The following is a 19,064-nucleotide window of genomic DNA, read 5'->3' on the forward strand; positions in this document are numbered from 1 at the left end:
CTACCAGTAGTTTCTTATTCAGTAACAATTTCCCTTTAAAAAAAAAGACTGGTTAAAATCTCATGCTGGACAGATATAGACATTAGTTGAGTATTTGTTCATCACTGTTGGGTAACTGGTCCAGAGTCCAGGGACGTCACTGTGCTTAGCCAAGAAATAGTCCCTTGCATAACCCACCTTCTTTTCTTTTAAAGCTATTTTTAATTTCAAGCTAACACTAAACAAATGAGACAGAGCATGTCCATGTGTGAGCTTTAGAGCTTCTGGTAGATGTAGTTTACTCTTTTTCTTTTTTAAGTTTTGACATTTTTCCTTGCTTCTGGCAGCTGGGCTCTAGTTTCAGATTGCGTTGCTTCAGACTCGTTCTGATTGTTTACAAAAACAAACAACCCCCCCCCCCCCAAAGTATTCCTTGTGTAGGGTCTTTGTGTAACATTTTATACTGACAAAAGAAAAAACATGCACCAGTACATTGGTCCTGAAAGTGATACTGTATAGGTATTGTTAATGGATTAATCTAGAATTTGTCATTAAAACAACTTTATAGAATATCTGAATACTGAGTGAAAAAATGTAATGCATAAAAACACGTTTTGAAACAATACGTTACACAGTTTGAGTATTTAAAGAACAAATGTTCAGCTCTAATACATTGTGATGTGTTTCTGGTAAAGGACAATTGCTAAATAAATGTCAAAGAGTTAAAGGACCACATTAACATAATATACAGTACAGTGTAGAGGTGGTAGTGTGTGTCTTCTGCATCTTTCCTCTTTGACTTTAGTCCCAGGAGAAGAGTTCATCTCTGTTTGTACTGCTGCCACTTTATAGTGAATGACCTTCCCTTCTGCCTTACTTGTTTGCCACAAAGTGACAAGAGCTCTCCCTCTTCCTGTGTCTTGTCTTTTCTTTCTTTCTCTTACACCACCCCTCTTTCTTGATTTTTTTTCTTTTTTTTTTTCTATGTGACCTTTCTTTGTCTCATGCATATTATCTGTCTTTGGTTTCTGTGTCTGTCTCTCCAGTGCTCACCCCTCCTGAAAGCGAGAAGGCTGATTCAGAAGAACGGGTCAGTCTAAAAGTGTGTAGTCAGCATTCCTCTGTTATTTCAGCTTCTTTTTTTTTAATTATTACAAATGCATTCTGTCAAAAAATATTTTTATGTTTGATGATTCCACAAGAGAAGCATGCAAAAAAGCAATCTTGATTTTCCATCTGGTTTTTGTTTTGTTAGACTCCAAAACGAGTGGAGGTTCGCTCTATTCACACCTATGTGGCGCTCTACAAGTTTCTGCCTCAGGAGAAGAACGATTTGGAGCTGCAGTTAGTAAAATTCCTTTGTTTACTGTTTGTGTGTGTGTGTCATTTGTTATCAATATTGTTCAGTTCCGAGAGATGAGAAAATGTGTACCTGGACAAAATTTTACTGACATTCACCCACCATCTGCCTGCCCAGCAGGATGATTGTAGGGGGTTGCATGGTTCGGTTGGAAAGGGAGAGCTTGCTGGGAGGTCAGGAAGGACAAACAGCTGCACTATGTGTTTAAAAAAAAAAAAGGAGTTTTTGTATGTCAGTAGATGCAGGAATCTGCTGAGTGTAGAATTACACCCAACAGTAATCTGGAGGATAATTCTGTGCAAGAAGACAGCACATCAGGAATTTCTTTACATGGACAACAGTCCACTAAGAAAGCTCAGTAATGTTATAAGTGTTCAGACATTGCTGGATTCATCAGTCTGGTAAATTTATGGCATTCACTTACATTTCACTTAAATGTTATGTTTCTTATGGCTTTATATAGACAAAGTAGTTGTGTTTCTATTAATGAATATTATCTGAAGAAACTCTAATTAACTGCATTTTTCTTGGGATTTCAGCACACATGTCTATGTTTGTACTGTACTGCATCAGCCACTCACAGTAAAAGCTCAGACAAACCGATATCTCTACTAGGTTGGGAATACCAGAACTATATGATAGACAAGTATTCTAATCTTTTTTTTTTTTTTTTAAATAGCAACAGTTTATTAGACATCAGAGACTGCTGACTGTGCTGTTGTAATTTTATTTGATAAGTGTGCAGACACAAGTCAGAAGTGATAAGTAAATGTTGGTTGGAATAAAATAGCCTTTTATTGTTACTGTATATGTAAGGTGGAATTATGGGTGCTTAGTGCCAACTGTGCAGGAGTTTAAAAAAAATCAGGAATAAATAGCAAACAGAAGAAATATATACAAACTAGAAGAATACATATACAAAGCAAAAGAAAGGCACACTTTGGAGAGCAAAGTGTTTGGAAGCAGTGAAAAGGACTGTCTGAGTATAGAGTCTGTGTGTGAGCGGCCTGAGTGATGAGGGTTACTCAGACCATGACTCAGATTAATGAGATGGGTGGGCTGTGGTGTGGTGTGGGGGGTTAGTGTTTTTTAACAGTCTGAATGACCCAGGGGAAGAAGCTGTTGGTGAGTCTGGAGGTGTGGGAGCTGATTGACATGAGGCACCGACCAGAGGGCAGCAGGTCAAACAGGTGGTGGGCGGGGTCACCTATGATGGCCCTGGGTTTTCTGAGACAGAAGGATCTGGCGATGGCCTCCAGGGGTGGCAGAGAGCAGTCAATGATTTTTTTTATTTATTTTTGGGGGGGGGGGGGGGCATTGTTAATTACCCTAATTACCCTTCCTGTTCTCATTTGTGGCCCCTGCGTACCAAACACCAAGGCAGTAGTAGAGCACACTCGCCACTGAGGAGCCAGTAGAAGGCCAGCAGCATCTTCCGGTCCAGGTTATTCTTTCTAAGGACACGGAGGAAGTTTAGCCACTGTTGGGCCTTAATAAGGTCAGCTCATTAAAGTTAGGTCAGCCTATTAAGATTGCTGTTGTGACTTTAATGGAAAACTGACCAAAGTACACAGTCCGGCATGAAGCCAGCTATTTCAGTTGCCTTCAGACTAATGGAAAGAAGCGTCTCAGGCTGCTGTGATATTTACAGGATTATACATAATAGAAGAGTGAACAATTACATAGTGAAGTCCATTTTCGTTATATAGCACATTAACAAAAACCCCACCAAGACACAAATGGTTGATCAAAAGTGTTCCAGTTCAGGCAAACCCTTTAACACACACGCTAGCCTGAAAATGGTCAGTGTTATTCTGCTGCTGTATACTTACTGCTATTATTAGTATTTTGAATGACATTTGAAAAACTCTAAATGGTTTACATCAATGTAAAAATACCACCTCCACCTCCAGTTCTTACTTTGTAATAAGGGTTGATAAACAGCAGAAGTATTGTATCTTGTATTTCCTGTTGTCTATAGGTGCCAATATGCGTCGAATTAGTTTTCACTGTATGCCTCTGTGTGTTAGCCCTGCGACAGACTGGCGACCTGTCCAGGGTGTACCCCACCTCTCGCCCTATGACAGCTGGGATAGGCTCCAGCACCCCCCGCGACCCTAAAAAGAATAAGCGGAAGCGAATGGATTGATGGATGTTTATCTAACACTAACTGTTTTTTTGGGGGGGTTTTTTGGGGTTTTTTTGGTAAAAATAGAATAAAATTACAAGTGAACATCAAACCTGACACTATTGCTTTTAAAGTGGTAAAAATCAGCTCACTGCACTCTGGTCTATATTCTATTTTCTCTGCAGGCCTGGTGACAGAATTCAAGTGACAGATGATTCCAATGAAGACTGGTGGAAGGTAGGCTTTATAAAACAGACTTTATATTGAAATGCACCGAAGTGTTATCTATTCACTAAGTCATTCGGAAGCATTACATTTTCTTTCTTTTTAACTGAGCCAGTGCTTTTGTAAATAACATATTTACTTATCCAGGGTATCTCAATATATTTATCAGAATCACACATGGGACCCTCAGCTCGACATCTGAACTTCCTTTCAAAGCAGAGCTGTTTGGTCACAGTAACAGAGTTGATAGTTGAGCCCTGAAGTAAGGCAGGTGTGACTGTTAGCAGAGCTAGTTAACATGAAGAGGAAGAGGACAGATTGCAATCTGTGTTTTAATGAGACGGCAGGCGATTTTAACCTTGACCAGCAGAAGGACAGACAAATCTTCACATAACAAAACATCAGGGAAAAGTAAAAGCTTGTCTTACCCGACACGGTGGCAGCAGAGGAACTATTTTCCTGCGGCTAATTTTAGTTAACGAAGAAGCCTCAATTAAATGAATGAAAAGATCATCAAGGGGCTCATTTAAAATTGACTGTAAATAAATATTTTTGTTGGATTTTTCTATTTTCCTTTTTAAAGAGTACAAACCAAATTACTTCAGAAAACAATATTTGTGACTTGATTTAAACGCAGTACAATTCTTCATTCAGAATGTGTTTAAACTGATTCAGGACAGTCTAGTGACTTCAGCTACAAATGCACAAACAGTGCTACTGTTATTTCAACAAAAAAAACAAAAAAAAACATACAAACCACCTTCCAAAAGAGATACTTACACTCTGCAGAAATCTGCTGTTTCCCTTTTATATATGCTTTCAGTTTAAGCAAGGACTCAGCCAAGCCAGCAAAATGGGTAAATTTTGAGTTGTGCAACTCCAGCATTCCATTCCTGGGTTTTGTATGCTTGTGTGCCAGAGTCTCTGAAGAGAATAGCAGGGGATTAGGGCTTCACAAATACAAAAATGCTTTTTGGTCTAGTGGCTGTGTTGCTAATTAGGGAACAAAAACTCAAAAATCTCTTTTTAATTCCAGATTTCTTGCTAATTGTGACGGTTCATTCTAATTCATTTTTCTTATTGTGCTACAAATGTGATGCTTATTTGAGGGCTGCAGAGGAAGCTGCCTCTGAATAACATACTCGTGTTGGAACATAAGCGGACATGATATGAAATAATTTACCTTAAGCGAGTGAGCAAAGTTGAGTGAAAACCCAGTGAGTGAGATCTATTTTTATACTACAACCAGTGCAGACCTTTTTTTCCTCTCTGTTTAGACTAACGGGCTAAATGTTTGTGCATGTGTGTGTCCTTGGTTGGGTGTGTTTGCCAGGGGAAAAGCAGAAACAAGGTGGGATTTTTTCCGGCCAACTTTGTGCAGCGTATCCGCCCTGGTGAGAGGGTGTGGAAGGTCACTACTGGTTTCCACGGCAACCGAGACAAAGGCCAGATGACTGTGAAAGAGTCCCAGGTGAGACTGTAAAATACACACAGTTTCTCTTGCACGCTGAAAGCCTTTTCAAAATCTATGCAAATGAATGCAAAAAACTGCTGAGATTACCGAGGACTGCATGTTATGACTGTTTTTTTTTTTTTGTTTTTTTTTGCCTCAGTCCAGAAACTCACATATATTTATTTATTTTTATTTCACTTGCCCTTCCACCTGCTCCATTGTCCTCTCTTCTTGCCTTTCCTCACCGTCTGACTCTCCCTCTGCAGATCTGTATCGGGAAGAACGAGGAGATTGACGGCTTCCTCCGGCTGAGCAGCGGGAAGAAGAGGGGCCTGGTTCCTGTGAAGTGTCTGCTAGAAATATGACGGTGCTGCTTTCGCCTTGACCCTCATTTTGTTACAGTGATGGAGGAATACTCAGGAGTGTTTAGCCAACACCTCACTGACCACCAACCACCCGCCTCCATCTCAAAAATGTGGCAGTGAAAGCAGTGTGAGTGGAAGATAACTCACAACTTTGCTTTTTACCGCAGTTTAAGACCTAAAGGATGCAGGGGCTTCCTTGCAATTATTTAGAGCTACTTTTCTTGTAGCACAGCTTTCCTTTTTTATACCCTCACAAATGAAATGTAGCATTATGTGGAAGAGGATAAGTGTGCAGGAAGTCTGGCTACCTCAATAGCCATCTCCATTGGCCATCTGTTTGTGAGAAAGAAGAGAGGACTTTTTAATTATGATGTCGAGGCTTGTCCAAGCCTAAAGAGACATTGTAAGCAAACTGTCTTAATGTCATTGTTTTTGTAGAGGAAACGAGACATTGTGAAAGTCTGTAGCTGTTTATTGTGGTGCGTTGTGCAAACACACTGTCTGGCTGTTTGTTTGAAACCCTGTTAAACCGCCTGGATTTGATAGATTTAGCTGAGAATTTAAACCATATTTGGATGTCCACACTGCAGCTCTATATGAGCACATTTTACATCATGATATGGATATGTGTCACTTCTGCTCCGAGTAGAAAAAGATTCAGGTATTACATAATATATAAAAGTAAGTCTTCTCGGCTACATCTTTTATTAATGACACACACAGATTCTGAGGTTTTTACATTTCAGACTGCTCTCCGGTGATTGGAATATCGTACATTTGTGCTCTTCACAGCTCTGATGTGACAAATGCTTTACGTGCACCTCGGGGAGTTTCTTTGTCAGTGTGCCCTTCAGTCGCACTTTCTTTACACACACAGATTTCATAATTCACTCTGTTCAGTGTAGCGTTAAAAACCATCCACTAGAATCTGCTTTCTTCATCATATAAACACCAAGCCATGTCTATCTGTATGTAATGTCCTGTAATATTCGCGGTCATATCTAGTTGTGTACTTCAGCATGAGGATGGTGTCAATGTTAGGACTTTTTGATGTGCTTGCTTTTCCTCCTGGACAGAGCAGAGCAAAGAAATAATCCAGGATGATTTATTAAACTCTTCCAACTTTCAGTCTCTCAGACACTCAAAAGTTTATGTTATTTTAAATCAATGGCAAGTTTCTCCCAGCACACATAAGTGATAAGTATTAAAGAGAGACCAGGGTTAGGAAAAAGACTAAATCACCTCACGACACTTGGTTTATTGCTCTGTCATTTGAAAACAATAAGGCAGTCACGGACTGCCTTTGTTGTGGCAATAACTGTAAATACAATTATGACAGTATTTGTAAATAGCCTTAAAAATATTGTATATAGCGGCTCTGAATAGCACTCTGGTTAAGAGGTTTGCAGCTATCCAGGACCCAACTAAGGGCATTAATTTCAGTTACAACTTACAGGAAATTACTATTTATTGTCTTACTTACCTATGTATGCATCTCTTTGCTCAATTAACAACTACCCCTGTCAGCACAAGTCTTTTCAGATACTATGCACAACAGTTCTAGTCACTCACCTTATTTTATACTCTGCTTATTTCCAGTGTATCCACACGTGTGTCGGTGTGCTTTTGCAAGGATTTGAATTTGGACTTGCTTTTACATCTTGAATTAGTCTGTACCATGCTACTCTTAAACATTATCCTCACTGACTAGAACCAAAATTGGCTCAGGATCAGTATTACCAGGTGAATCTAAAATCTAAATGCGCACTACCAGGCTAGTTCTCTGCATGGCTAGCTGCTCTGTGACCTTCACAGCTCTCAATAAAGTTAAATGAACTCTAAAATGCTGTGTCTTTTTGTCTTTGTTATCCAATTTTGTGCTTTCAGTTTGAAGTCAGCAATAGTTGTGGAGAGTAAATATTTGGTAGTATAACCTATTTCTCTGCGACTCTTTGGTTTTATCACTAAAGGCAGAAAATTGCTGCTTTAATTTAGTGCTTTTAACTCTTGACCAAAATGTTGACTCTTCTCAGTGCACTTACATTTATCACTAAATATCAGGGACCCTTATGTTGACATAAAGATTAAATCTAGCTGTTTTTTTTTAACTCATAAATGTTCACTTTTACAAGAGGGCTAGTGCTTTAGGAAGGATTTGGGTCATTTCCTGAAGAAGTAGCATGGACTGCACATGAAAAATTGATTCAGCTCTGTTGCAAAGAGGCATCAACATCACAGGCGTGTTGGACTGGTCCTCTTCCTTGTGTTGAATTTCTAGAATTTAAATGTAGCTCATCTGACTGTGTTGTTCAATAATTTATTAATAATCGAATGAATATTAGCTAAAGGTTTATAGTAAACTGTAATTGTCTTTGCTAGTGAGGCCTTGAGCAACGATTTTAAGAAAATGCTAACAAGCTTGTGTTTATAATGGATAGCCTTAGCATGCTACATTAGCTAATTTCTACAAAACACAAAGCTAAAGCCAGTGGGAATGCTGCCAATTTTGGCTGCTATTAGGAGAAGAAGGCAGGAGTAAATCCCTTTTTCTAAGTAACACTCCTATAAAATATAAGAGTGTTACTTAGAAAAAGCAACCTAACAGTCATTAGATTAGCTTACATGCTCTGGTGATCACAAGTACTTGCTGAGATATTTATTTAAAGCTGAAAGTATTTGCTATAACTTTACATTTACTGAGTAATCTTGCACATAAAATTGATACCATTCACCCAAATAGAATGTCTCCATTCATGGCCACATCACTGAAGTACATTGAGAGCTTTGATTTAAAGTGACGACTGCTTGTTCTTAAAGACCATGAATGATGTGATTAACTCCCAATAAAATTAATTGGTGACGGAGGGGCTGCTGGCCAACTATATACTAAGCAGGCATAGAGAGTGTTGTGTGTCTACGAATGTGTTACGGTTGTGCGTGTGTCCCTGCTGTAGAGCCAGGAACATTTCTCAAACCATGACCCAGTTCTGTTATCAAACTGGATCAAATGTGATTTTCATCTCTGCAGAGAAGGAGACTGAAAAGTGTGCGACTGGCAGTACATCAAGCCGCGCATACATTTCATAAAAATTGCTGACTGTGGTGCTCCGACACTGCTCTCCGCTTACTGTACCACTCTGCTCTCTCTCTCTCTTTCATTATAATGAGCTGAGGAAGTTGAAGCCTTTTTTTAAATTCTCTTTGTGTGGCTCAAGCAGCAACAACAAACCAAGGATGCACAGCTTAGTGGCCGTGTCTTCCTTAACAAATCATTTTCACTTTGCTTTCACGCAACATCCATCAACATCAATGCTGAAGTGTTCAGTTTGGGCGGCCATAATTCTACACCATGTACATAAAAGAGGTTGCTCCTAGCCCCAGAAAATGATATGAAATGGCTCATTAAATGTGTGATAGGTTATACAATCATGTCTCATCCTGTAGATTTCACACTTACTTCTATGCATCTTTAAAAAATGAGCAGCAGCAGCTGGGCAGATGCACAGCAGGGGCGATGAACACAGCACACGGGGCGTTGACGGGAAGAAGGAATATAACAATAATGCCAATTTTAGAAGAAAATCCAAGCTCAAAATAGCAATTGATAATAAAGGCAGGCAGGAGAAAAGGAATGCACTGTCAGTTGAAAATAAAGCTTTCTGGCGCTTGCTGACACCTTACAAACCCCTGCATCAAATACACAAAATAAAAATAATCTCCAATCCCTCACTTCCACTAAGTCTACAGGCGAGGATATTAACATATGAATCTGTGGAAGGTTTGCACCATGAAATTATCACTTCAGTTTATGAATTACACATTTTAACAGCCCACCTTGTGGATGTAGTTCAGCCAGTCAGCTCAAGTGGTGCACATATATTATGTAAAACTTACACAGAGTGGTTTCTTGAGCTGGGGATCAAGTGCTGAGCATCACTGGCAGCGTAGCACAAAAACAAAGTGACCAAAGTGCTCACACCTATATTCCCTTAAAAAACAAAGTTTCTGGAAAGCTCTATGTACAGAACTGTGAAAAAGTAAGTACACCCCATGATCCATGATTCAGTAGCTTGTAGAACCACCTTTAGCAGCAATAATGTAAAGTAGTTGTTTTCTGTATGACTTCATCAGTCTCTCACTTTGCTGTAGAGGAATTTTGGCCCGCTCGTCTTTGCAGCATTGCTGCAGTTCATTGAGATGTATGGAGATGTGTTCATGCACAGCACCGCAGCATTTCAGTTGGGTTAATGTCTGGACTTTGACTGGGCCATTGCACTGCCTTGGTTCTGTTGTAGATTTGCTTGTTTGCTTAGGATCATTGTCCCATTGCGTGACCTAATTTGCTTCAGTTGTCCAGCACATGGCTTCGCATTTGATTCTGTAAATACTTTGGTATACAGAGGAAATCCAGTGATCGGAAAGTGCCCAGGTCACGTAGCTAGAAAACCAACCCAAATCATCACCCCTCCACCACCGTATTTGACAGTTGATAGTGGCCAGTAGTGGCCAGAAATCTCCACTTTGGTCTCGTCTGTCTAAAGGATGTTGTTCCTGAGGTATTGCTGTTTGTTAAGATGCAGCTTTGCAAACTTGATCCATGCTTCCATGTTTTTCAGAAAGAAGAGGATTACTCCTGACAGCAGTTCTAAATGAGCTATACTTTTTCGGTCTTCTTCTAATTCTGTCTTGAACTTTAATATTTAACATGCTAACTCAGGCCTGTAGAGACTGAGGTGTAGCTCTTTTTTTTCTTCTGAGCATTGTACTCTTTGACCTTGGGATGAATTTGTTGGGAATTCTTTTTTAGAGGGTGCAAGACACTTGCTGATGATCGGTTAATCATAGACATTTGATTAGGAGGGTCTGGCTGTTACCCTCTTAATTCCTATGGAAGCAGTAAAGGTGTACTTAATGTTTCATATAACTGCACAGAGTTTTGCATTAGACTATTTACAAAGTATCCACTGAGCAAACGCAACATGTATGTTTGCAACTAGTAGGAGTAACTTGTTTTTGACTGTTATCAGCTTTAGACTAGGATGTAGGATTCATTTGTTTATTGAAAATTCTCTTAGAAGACATTGGAACCTCCTTCACATAAACCTTTTTAACAGTTTACAGACAGCAAAAAGAGTTAGCTTACTGTATGAACCTTTAAATTAGTGTGTAAAACGCCTTCACAAACAGTGGCTTACGTTACAATTTGATCACTATTTATACTCACTCATGCACTGTTGTTACAAGCAGGGATGGGTACCGGACCGGTGCCATCAGTAACCAGACCGAAAAGCAGCGCACATTTCAGTGCTTTATTTCGGTGGGTTTTTTTTCCTGAGCTGTGATACACTTTAGATTCTAGCCAATCATTTTACGTTTCCGAAGATAGTAGGCGGGCCCAGGTACGTACGTTCTTTTAGAGCAGAGCTACAGATTAAAAATGACGAAAAAGGCGAAGCGGTCAAAAGTCTGGCTGTACTTCACAGCAAAAGATGCAAACTCAGCAGCCTGCAACAAGTGCTTTCGTGTATAATTTACGTTGAGTAGGCTCACCACGTTATTACATTAATGCATGTAAGGTGAACTAGTAAACATCATCATAGCTACATGCAGCTGTCTTCTTGTTTGATGGCAGATACTCCCTTCACCCTGGCCAAAAAGGCTAAAATGACCAAAGAAAAAGTGGAAAACAGCTAAACATGAGAGGTTTTTGGACAAAGTTTGTTTTTTCCATTGTTTAAGCACTGCTTCCAACCAAGAGTGATACCATATATGCCCTATAGCTGGAGAAAAGGCTAACATTGATATCTTTTTACAAAAAAACAGCTGAACATGAGAGGTTTTTGGACCAATTTTGTGTTCTCCATTCTTTAAGCACCGGTTTGAGCACCATTTAAGCACTGGCACCGTTTCAAAAGTACCGATTTGGCACCGGTATCGGATAAAACTAAACGATACCCATCCCTAGTTACAAATGATGGTATCTCTTGGATTTGGCTTTGCTAGGAATACAGTGTGCACCAAGTTCTGAGAAATTTCCATTTAAACATCTGCAACTGCAAAGTTGGTGATCTTTATGTTTTCTGATAGCTTGCCATTAAAAGCAGTGTGCTTGTAGTTATGTGAATAACAAAATAGGCTGCAGAATATAGCAATTTTAAATAAAAGGAGAACTATCCTTGGTTTAAGCATGTGCTTAAATCTCATCCTTTATCATATAGCAAAACTTCTTGTTCTCAAAGAAGTACACAAAATAAAAATATGTACAGCAGTCTTACAAATCATTAAAAATGTAATAACAGCATGTCTGTCGTGTGTGTTATGTTTCTCTCCTCCTGTCTGTCATATGCAGTCAACACCCCATTGTTAAAATCGTGTTTACATTCAGACCCACAGCCAACTGCACCATTAAAAATGGAGAAGGTACACGGAGGCTGCATGTTTAATGCATGGTCTCATCTCCTGGTACTGAGGCTACCTCCGCTTTTTCAGGATGCTGCTTGCACAAACACACTTTTAGTGACAGGAATGAGCATCACATGGCAAAGTCCTGAGGTAAAAGATGGCACAATGAGTTCAAGAGCTTTAAGTCTAGTGGAAAGTCTCGGAGTAGATCTCAGAGGTTGAACAGGACAGACAACGTAGGCCTGGGGGGTGACACATGAAAGCTGTCTTTGAAGCACGCTACACTGGGAATGGTAGATTTAAGGAATCACATATGCCCCTTTGCCTCTATTGACGAACTATTTCAGGGAGGCCCTGGGTGATTTACTCGTTATTCTAGTACATAATAAAAAGGAGATCAAGCAAGTTTTATGTATGAGGAATTGATTAAGCATTAAACCAGCGCACTGTGAACAGTTTCCATAATGGTCCACGGCATATAATCCCGAAATGACCGCCTACCAGCCCCTCACAGCCAGACTACAGGAATGATTATATTTATAGTTACATCGTTTAAATGTAATGATAATAAGGAATGCATAAGCTGTTTAAACTAAAAGAATTTACTATTGAAAAAGTATTTTCTGGTTGTAGGTGTGGCTACCTATCTCCCCCAGTCCTGTGAGCTGGGGTAAATATCTACGCCGGATGCCGGTTTGTGTTCCAGATGGCTGTTTCTTTCCCTATGACAGATGTTTCTCTGAATTAAGCCCATGACACCAAATGAAAACACAACACTGTGTTCCACTCTTGCAGATCCACCCCACCTCCACACCTGCTCTCAGGCTCTTGCTCCACACTGTCACTCCACAGCTGCATGGTGTAAGAGGATTAAACTCCACAGCACTTCACCCAATGCACTCTTTAATCAGTGATCACAATCTCTTTTTTTCTCTCCCTCTCTTACCTCTCTCTGTTTAGCCTTCAGGCTGTAATGTAGCTTTGATATGACTGATGGCTTCATGACTTGTATGGAAAAGGAAAATCTTGGGAGGTCAAGCAGGACATGAGGACATGGATTGGAAGGACAGTGTTTTTATTTATCAATTTCTTTTGATCAAAAAGGTTATATTCCAACACTACAGCAGCAGCTCTGCATTAGTTACTCATTCATTTAAAATTGAGTTTCCATCTCCATAATCACTGTGTAAACACACTTTTTGTCACTTAAGTGTCCTGTTTTCCCAGTTACTTATTTCTATCCAGTTACAAAATTCTGCATTTATTTAACCATTGACATTCTGCCGTATAACATAACTATCAAAAAGCAAAAAGTGTCTCAGTGTAATCATATTTATCCCAAATCTAAAAAGGCAGGCTATTCAGTAAATTTAGAAAGTTTGACATTTAAACCAACAGAGTGGTGCCTTGAAATAAAAACCTTTTTAAATACATATTTCTGCACAACTACATTGGAGGAAATAATTATTTGATCTCCTACCAAATTTGTTTAGTCACTTACATTTTAATAGATACAGAAAATCAACTACAAATCCAGAAAAAACGCATTTCATAAAAGTTATGAATTGAATTGTGTGTCATTGAGTGAAATAAGTATTTAATAGTCCATTAAAGGGAAACTACCATAAGAAAATAGAGACTCACAAATTCAGGAGGGAATCAAATCATTATTTCCCCTCACTGTATGACCTAAAACAAAACTAGATTTTAACATAGATAGACAAAGGGAAACCAGTTAAACCAAAAAATATACTTTCATTCATTTATTTGGGAAAATATTTCAAAACATTGATTTTATTCTTCTTTGCATATTTATTTTGTTATTAGTAGAAACATGGCCTACTTTTAAAATCATGGAAAAAAAATTTTTTAATTTCTTGATATAATTTAAAATAAATTGTTCCTGTAATTATGACAGCTCAGATGCAGTAAATGCTGAAAGCATCTCTTTTGGTCTCAACAACAACGACTTGGACAGGAAGCGGCGTTCTTTCTCCTTACAGTCCTGCACAAACACCGTTGTTGATTAGTGTTCCTGTGATTGTGAACTCATAAACATGAACATTAACCAATGTGAGAAAGAAACTCAGGTGTTTCTATGTGTTCCTTTGTGACATCCCAGACTGTTATACCACTCACTCTTAGCGTGTTCTTTGTTGGTCGACCACTTCTGTGGAGAATCAATGCATTGAATTTCTGCATTTCAGTCTGTCTGACTGTGAACTGACAGAGATCGAACTTTTTAGAGAACAAAATAAAAAAATGTCTGGAGATGGTTCTGTAAAGCCAACAACCCTTTTTCTGAAGACTAACTTGTGTTAAAGTAGGATTTTTGTTTTTTCCATGTTTATGCAGCAAACTTTCATCCACCACTAAAAACTTAATTTTAATTTAATTTTACACTATTTATTCAAACAGTCATAAAGACATGGTAAAAAAAATAAAGGACATCCTCTGTTGAATTTCAAGTTTTTACCACCATGTCTTAAAATATAATAAATAAAATAATCTTAAAATTAAGTAAAATTAAGTAAATAGAGCTGCCAATAAACAACAAGACGTGACATACTACATTTATTTATTTAACAAATTGTGAGCCAAAAGGCTGAAACAGTATATGAAAAGCTAAGTACTTTCTCCAAAAGTGGAGATTTTTGTCTATAATGCATAGAACCATGGTTGGAGTAAACCAAATGCAGCGTATCAGCACAAACACCTTCACCAACTGTGAAGCACGGTGGTGGAGGGGTCATGATTTGGGTTTGTTCTGGAGCCATAAGACCTGGGCACCTTGCAGTCACTGAATTGAACATGAATTCCTCTGTATATCCTAGAGTCAGATGTGAGACCATCTGTCTGACAACTAAAGTTTGGCCAAAATTGGGTCATGCAACAGGACAATCATCCCAATCACAGCATCAAACCTACAGCAGAAATCCATAAATGAACACCAGCAATCTGATATGGTTTCCGAAAGAGACTCAGGCACAGGCCAGGGTATTCCTTTAAGCGAAGAACAGTGCGTTTATTCACAGTGAACACAATCACCAAGTGGCTATGTACAACGTGCAGGGGAAACGGGTCCGGGTCGCCAGGGTCCGTGGGAAACAGGGTTAGGGGAAAAGGTGCTCCACACTTTCTGTACAAAAGCTCCTCCTCAGTCACTCCTCTCAGAATCCGGTTCCAAAAACGATCTAAACACAAAAGGTCGGGTTAGCGGGATAATAACAAAGGGATTTCAAGATACAGGTTGGCAGATACACAAGTTTGACTGACGCTGATAGTTCAACGATCCAGCGAAGACTAGTGCAGACTCGCCATCTTAAGTAGTGCAGTAATCAGCTGGGATCAGCGGCCGGTGCGCTGATGAGAGCAGGTGTGTGGGCCAGCAGCGGGAGCCCGCAATGAGCGTCGCCGCGGCGAGAGAGAGAGAGAGAGAGAGAGCAAACAAACCACAAACATATTGCCTAATAGAGGGTCGACCAGCGGGGCACAGGGACCATGACACAAACCTCAATGACCGGCAGGAATGTTGTAACAAAAAGTGGGCCAAAAGACTGAAGACCAAAGGCCAAAGACTGAAAAAGTCATGCAGACAGGGTGCAACCCCCCCCACACACACCTTTTTTTTTCTTTTCTTTTTTTACATTGAATGTAATTTGATTACATTGCTTGAATTCTCTAAACTGGAGTCAAGAGTTGACAGATGTATTAGGTTACCAGGTGCTACTTCTTCCTCTTCACTGTGTCTATATTTCGCTACTACTAAATTTATATTATATCACAAAGTGAAGCACTGACATTGTTGATTTACAGTTTTGCCTAAGCTGTCTGTTGTGGGTTTCAAGGGCTGGATTAGAGTAGAAACTGTTTCTTTTATGTATTTATTTATTTAGTTTTTGATTAATTAACTGTTGCTCTGTAATTTTATATGTTGTTCGTAGCTATTAAAGGTTTCCAAGGCATATGAATCTTTTATGTGATAAAACATGTCAGAGTTTGGTTTTAACCAGTTGCTGTGCTTTGCTTGCAGCACTAAGACTTAAGAGCCTTTTGATCTAAGATGTTTCCTGCAGTCTTGTCATCTCAGCTGGACAGCTGTAATGTTTCTCTCAGCCAAACATGAGTGCGTTGCCACAGGTCCTCTTTATACCTCAAGTCCTAACCTCAGCCCTCTCTGCCTTTAAATGTTTTCCTAATCCAGCATGCTCTGAAATCTTAAAAGCATACTTCAAAATCCATTAAGTCACTGAGAAAAGGATTTGAAATCCACAGGACGAGTTTTCTTTGTGCTTTCTCTCTCCATGCTCTCACACACAGTGCATTTGTGCATCTGAAAATATAAATTTTTTATCTACTCCGCCTCAGCGCTTTCCTGTGCCTATATATATATATAGCATTCTGTAACGTTTGTCTGGATCTATACTTTCATCTGAAAATATAGACCCAGAAAAACGTCACACAAACATCTATTGTTTACGTTACAACAGGCTTATTACAGTCAAACCCTCAGTTTATTGCTATTCCCACAAAAGATGCTGTAAAATGTTCGGTCCTGCTACAAATAGGATAGAAAAATTGATTCCATTCAGTTTAATGTGTGTCACAGACTTTGGGGTGTGTAGCGTCACAGAGCAGGGATGAGAGGATAAGTGGGACTGCTCTGTTTTGTTAATGATGCTTTGCTTGCTATCTGTTGCAGCTTTATCCCTCTCCTTATCCAAGTCAAAAACTCTGTTATGACAAACAGAAAGACGAAAAAGGAGAAGCTATTCAGCAGGCTGAAGAATCAGCTATACGGGGAAAGAGCTGGAGATAGGGCTAGCCTTACCTGGTATGTGTTTGGAAAGCTTCTAAGAAACAAGAGGACAGGAATGACAAATAAGGATCTAGTGAGAGGGCAAAGCAGGAATGCCGGGGGAAAAGCTAACTAGATTCAAAACATAAAAGACTCAGAACTCTCTGACTTTCATCAGTCATCACTTCCAAACAAACTCTTTCCTGAACTGCAGTCATCACTTTCAAATGAATGACTAAGCTGTGCTCACTTCCATCAGTTGACATGTTCTCTAATGACTGAAACCGATTTTCTCCAGCATTCAGATTTATAAAATTTACTTTACTAATATTCCCCGGCTGGTGTTTTCTGAGTCAGCTTGTTTTGCGTTCTTATGTTTTTTCTTCTTCTTTTTCTAATGAGTCCATCTGGCCCTCCAGCTCATGAACACAAACGATTTTCATACTTGGAAAAACTTGCTCAAAAATTCTTTTGATGCCTTAGGTTTTTTCTGTGTGTGAATCTCATCATTTGACCTTTTCTGCAGCAAACCTTATTCGCTCATCTGAGCCAGTGTTGTCGCTGGCCTGTTGTTCACCTCATGATTTTAACCAGTTCCCACTTCAAAGACTTCTTTTCTTCCCATCCTCAATTGCGTTTATTTCTAAAGTGGAACACGTAACATATGTTTCTTCTGTAGATACTGTATCTCCTCTGGGGGCTCCAGGTACATATTGCTAAATGGGTTTAGGGCAGCAACAAATCCCTGTTAACAGTTTTGTGTTTTTAACTAAACAGCGAATTCATTAAATTGCACAGATTTCTTTTCCAAATGTGAGAAGATGAATCATCTGAACACTCAGCAGAAAACAGTTCCATTTTGCATTTTAATCAGTTATTGATAAATGACTTTATCTGACTCATTTATCATCAAATGAAGCTTTGAGTTTACTGCAGCTCAGATTCATTTTCCTCAGTTTTGCTATTAAGCTCTGTTTTCACTTAACCTGTCCATGTTTTTTCCAGATTATAATTGACAATTATATTTGTGCCTGATTGAGTCCTAAGAAGAGACTGACTCCTAAGGGCTAGTGAGGAGCTGCAGGGAAATGACATACAAGCATACACTCAGTGACCACTTTATTAGGTATACTTTGTTATGCTAGTCTAAGGTTGGACCCATTTTTGTCATCAGAATTGCCTTAAATCTCAAAGGAATAGATTCAACAAGGTACTACAAATATTCCTTAGAGACTTTGGTTCATGTTGAATTGATAGCAATAACAAAATATCCCTCGCACCATTATACCAACAGTAGCCTGACCTGTTGAAATAAGGCAGGATGGAGCCATGCTTTCACGTAGGACAGGAAACATTTTTCCATTCTTCTGCTGTCCGATCTTGTAGCCTCAGTTTCCTGTTCTTAGCTAACAAGAGTGACAACCGGTGCAATCCTCTGCTGCTGTAGCCCATCAGCTTCAAAGTCATAGTTATAACCACTGCTTATTTAACTTACTGTCACCTTCCTATCAGTTTAATGCAGTCTAGCCTTAATTCTCCTCAACAAGGCTTTTCTCCCCAAAGAAGTGCAGCTCACTGGATATTTTCTCATTCTTGGACCATTCACTGTAAACCCTAGATATGGTTATTTGGGGGAAATCCCAGCAGAAAAGCAGTTTCTGAAATAACATCCTGATCCTTGGTTTGAACTTCAGCAGGTTGTGCTTCAAAAAGATTGGCCGATTAGATATTTGCATCAACAAGCATTTGAACAGCTGTACCTAAAAACATGGCCGGTGAGTGTATAACATAATGTATATGTTTTTCTTGTAGACTAGCATTTTACTTTAATCCAGGTTTTCCACAAGATAAGAAACATACAAGGAATAAAAACAGAGAAGAAGAGTGTAAGTGTGGCACAAAGAACTAAGAAAAGGGCAGCTAATAGTTTTGTCACAACAGCAGTGGTGTCAGTTAACACCACTGAGATTTCTCTCTCATATTTGAATCTAATTTCTTATCAAATTACAGACTGCAGCCTACAGTCTGCTTGATATGATGTACCCTGACCTCTAACTGGACACCTGAGAACCCAGTCTCCGTATGTAATCCCACACTGTGCTTCACAGAGCAAGAAAACCAATAGATTAGTTAGAAGGCAAATAGAGGACATTCTCAGGTTAAAACAACTACAGTGTTCAAGGTGAGTCAGATGTCAGAGCAGTAAAATTATATAAAAGTTTTAGTAAAACTTTTCTTGCACACAAATTAAATACAGCCACTATTTTTAAAGATAAGCATGCTGGCGTTCCTGTTTCTGAAAACTGAAGAAAATGAATCATGATCTCTCCGTTGTTTGCAGGTCTGCCCTTGGT

General features: G+C 39.2%; 1 protein-coding gene and 1 long non-coding RNA gene across 3 annotated transcripts in view; one reads left to right on the plus strand and one right to left on the minus strand.

Annotated features, from left to right (window-relative positions):
- LOC113028396 (SH3 and cysteine-rich domain-containing protein 2-like) overlaps positions 1-7,354 on the plus strand; it is a 36,583-nt gene extending 29,229 nt beyond the window's left edge. Inside the window, exons 7-11 of one of the 2 annotated variants that reach the window (XM_026178637.2) lie at positions 1,026-1,081; positions 1,235-1,323; positions 3,653-3,704; positions 5,026-5,163; positions 5,412-7,354. In XM_026178637.2, the coding sequence (XP_026034422.1) occupies positions 1,026-1,081; positions 1,235-1,323; positions 3,653-3,704; positions 5,026-5,163; positions 5,412-5,510 (434 nt within the window). In that variant the 3' untranslated portion in view covers positions 5,511-7,354. The remainder of the gene's footprint in view (positions 1-1,025; positions 1,082-1,234; positions 1,324-3,652; positions 3,705-5,025; positions 5,164-5,411) is intronic. The other variant, XM_026178638.2, reaches the window with a different exon arrangement.
- A 7,558-nt stretch (positions 7,355-14,912) lies between these two features.
- Positions 14,913-15,329, minus strand: LOC145430288 (uncharacterized). The gene is made up of 2 exons (XR_013910762.1): positions 15,189-15,329; positions 14,913-15,106 (listed from the first exon to the last, which is right to left on the minus strand). It is a non-coding gene; the product is annotated as an uncharacterized LOC145430288 (long non-coding RNA).
- Between the last annotated feature and the right edge of the window lie 3,735 nt (positions 15,330-19,064).

Source organism: Astatotilapia calliptera, chromosome 8 (assembly GCF_964374335.1).
Source record: "Astatotilapia calliptera chromosome 8, fAstCal68.1, whole genome shotgun sequence".
In the NCBI taxonomy this organism is placed as follows: Eukaryota; Metazoa; Chordata; class Actinopteri; order Cichliformes; family Cichlidae; genus Astatotilapia; species Astatotilapia calliptera.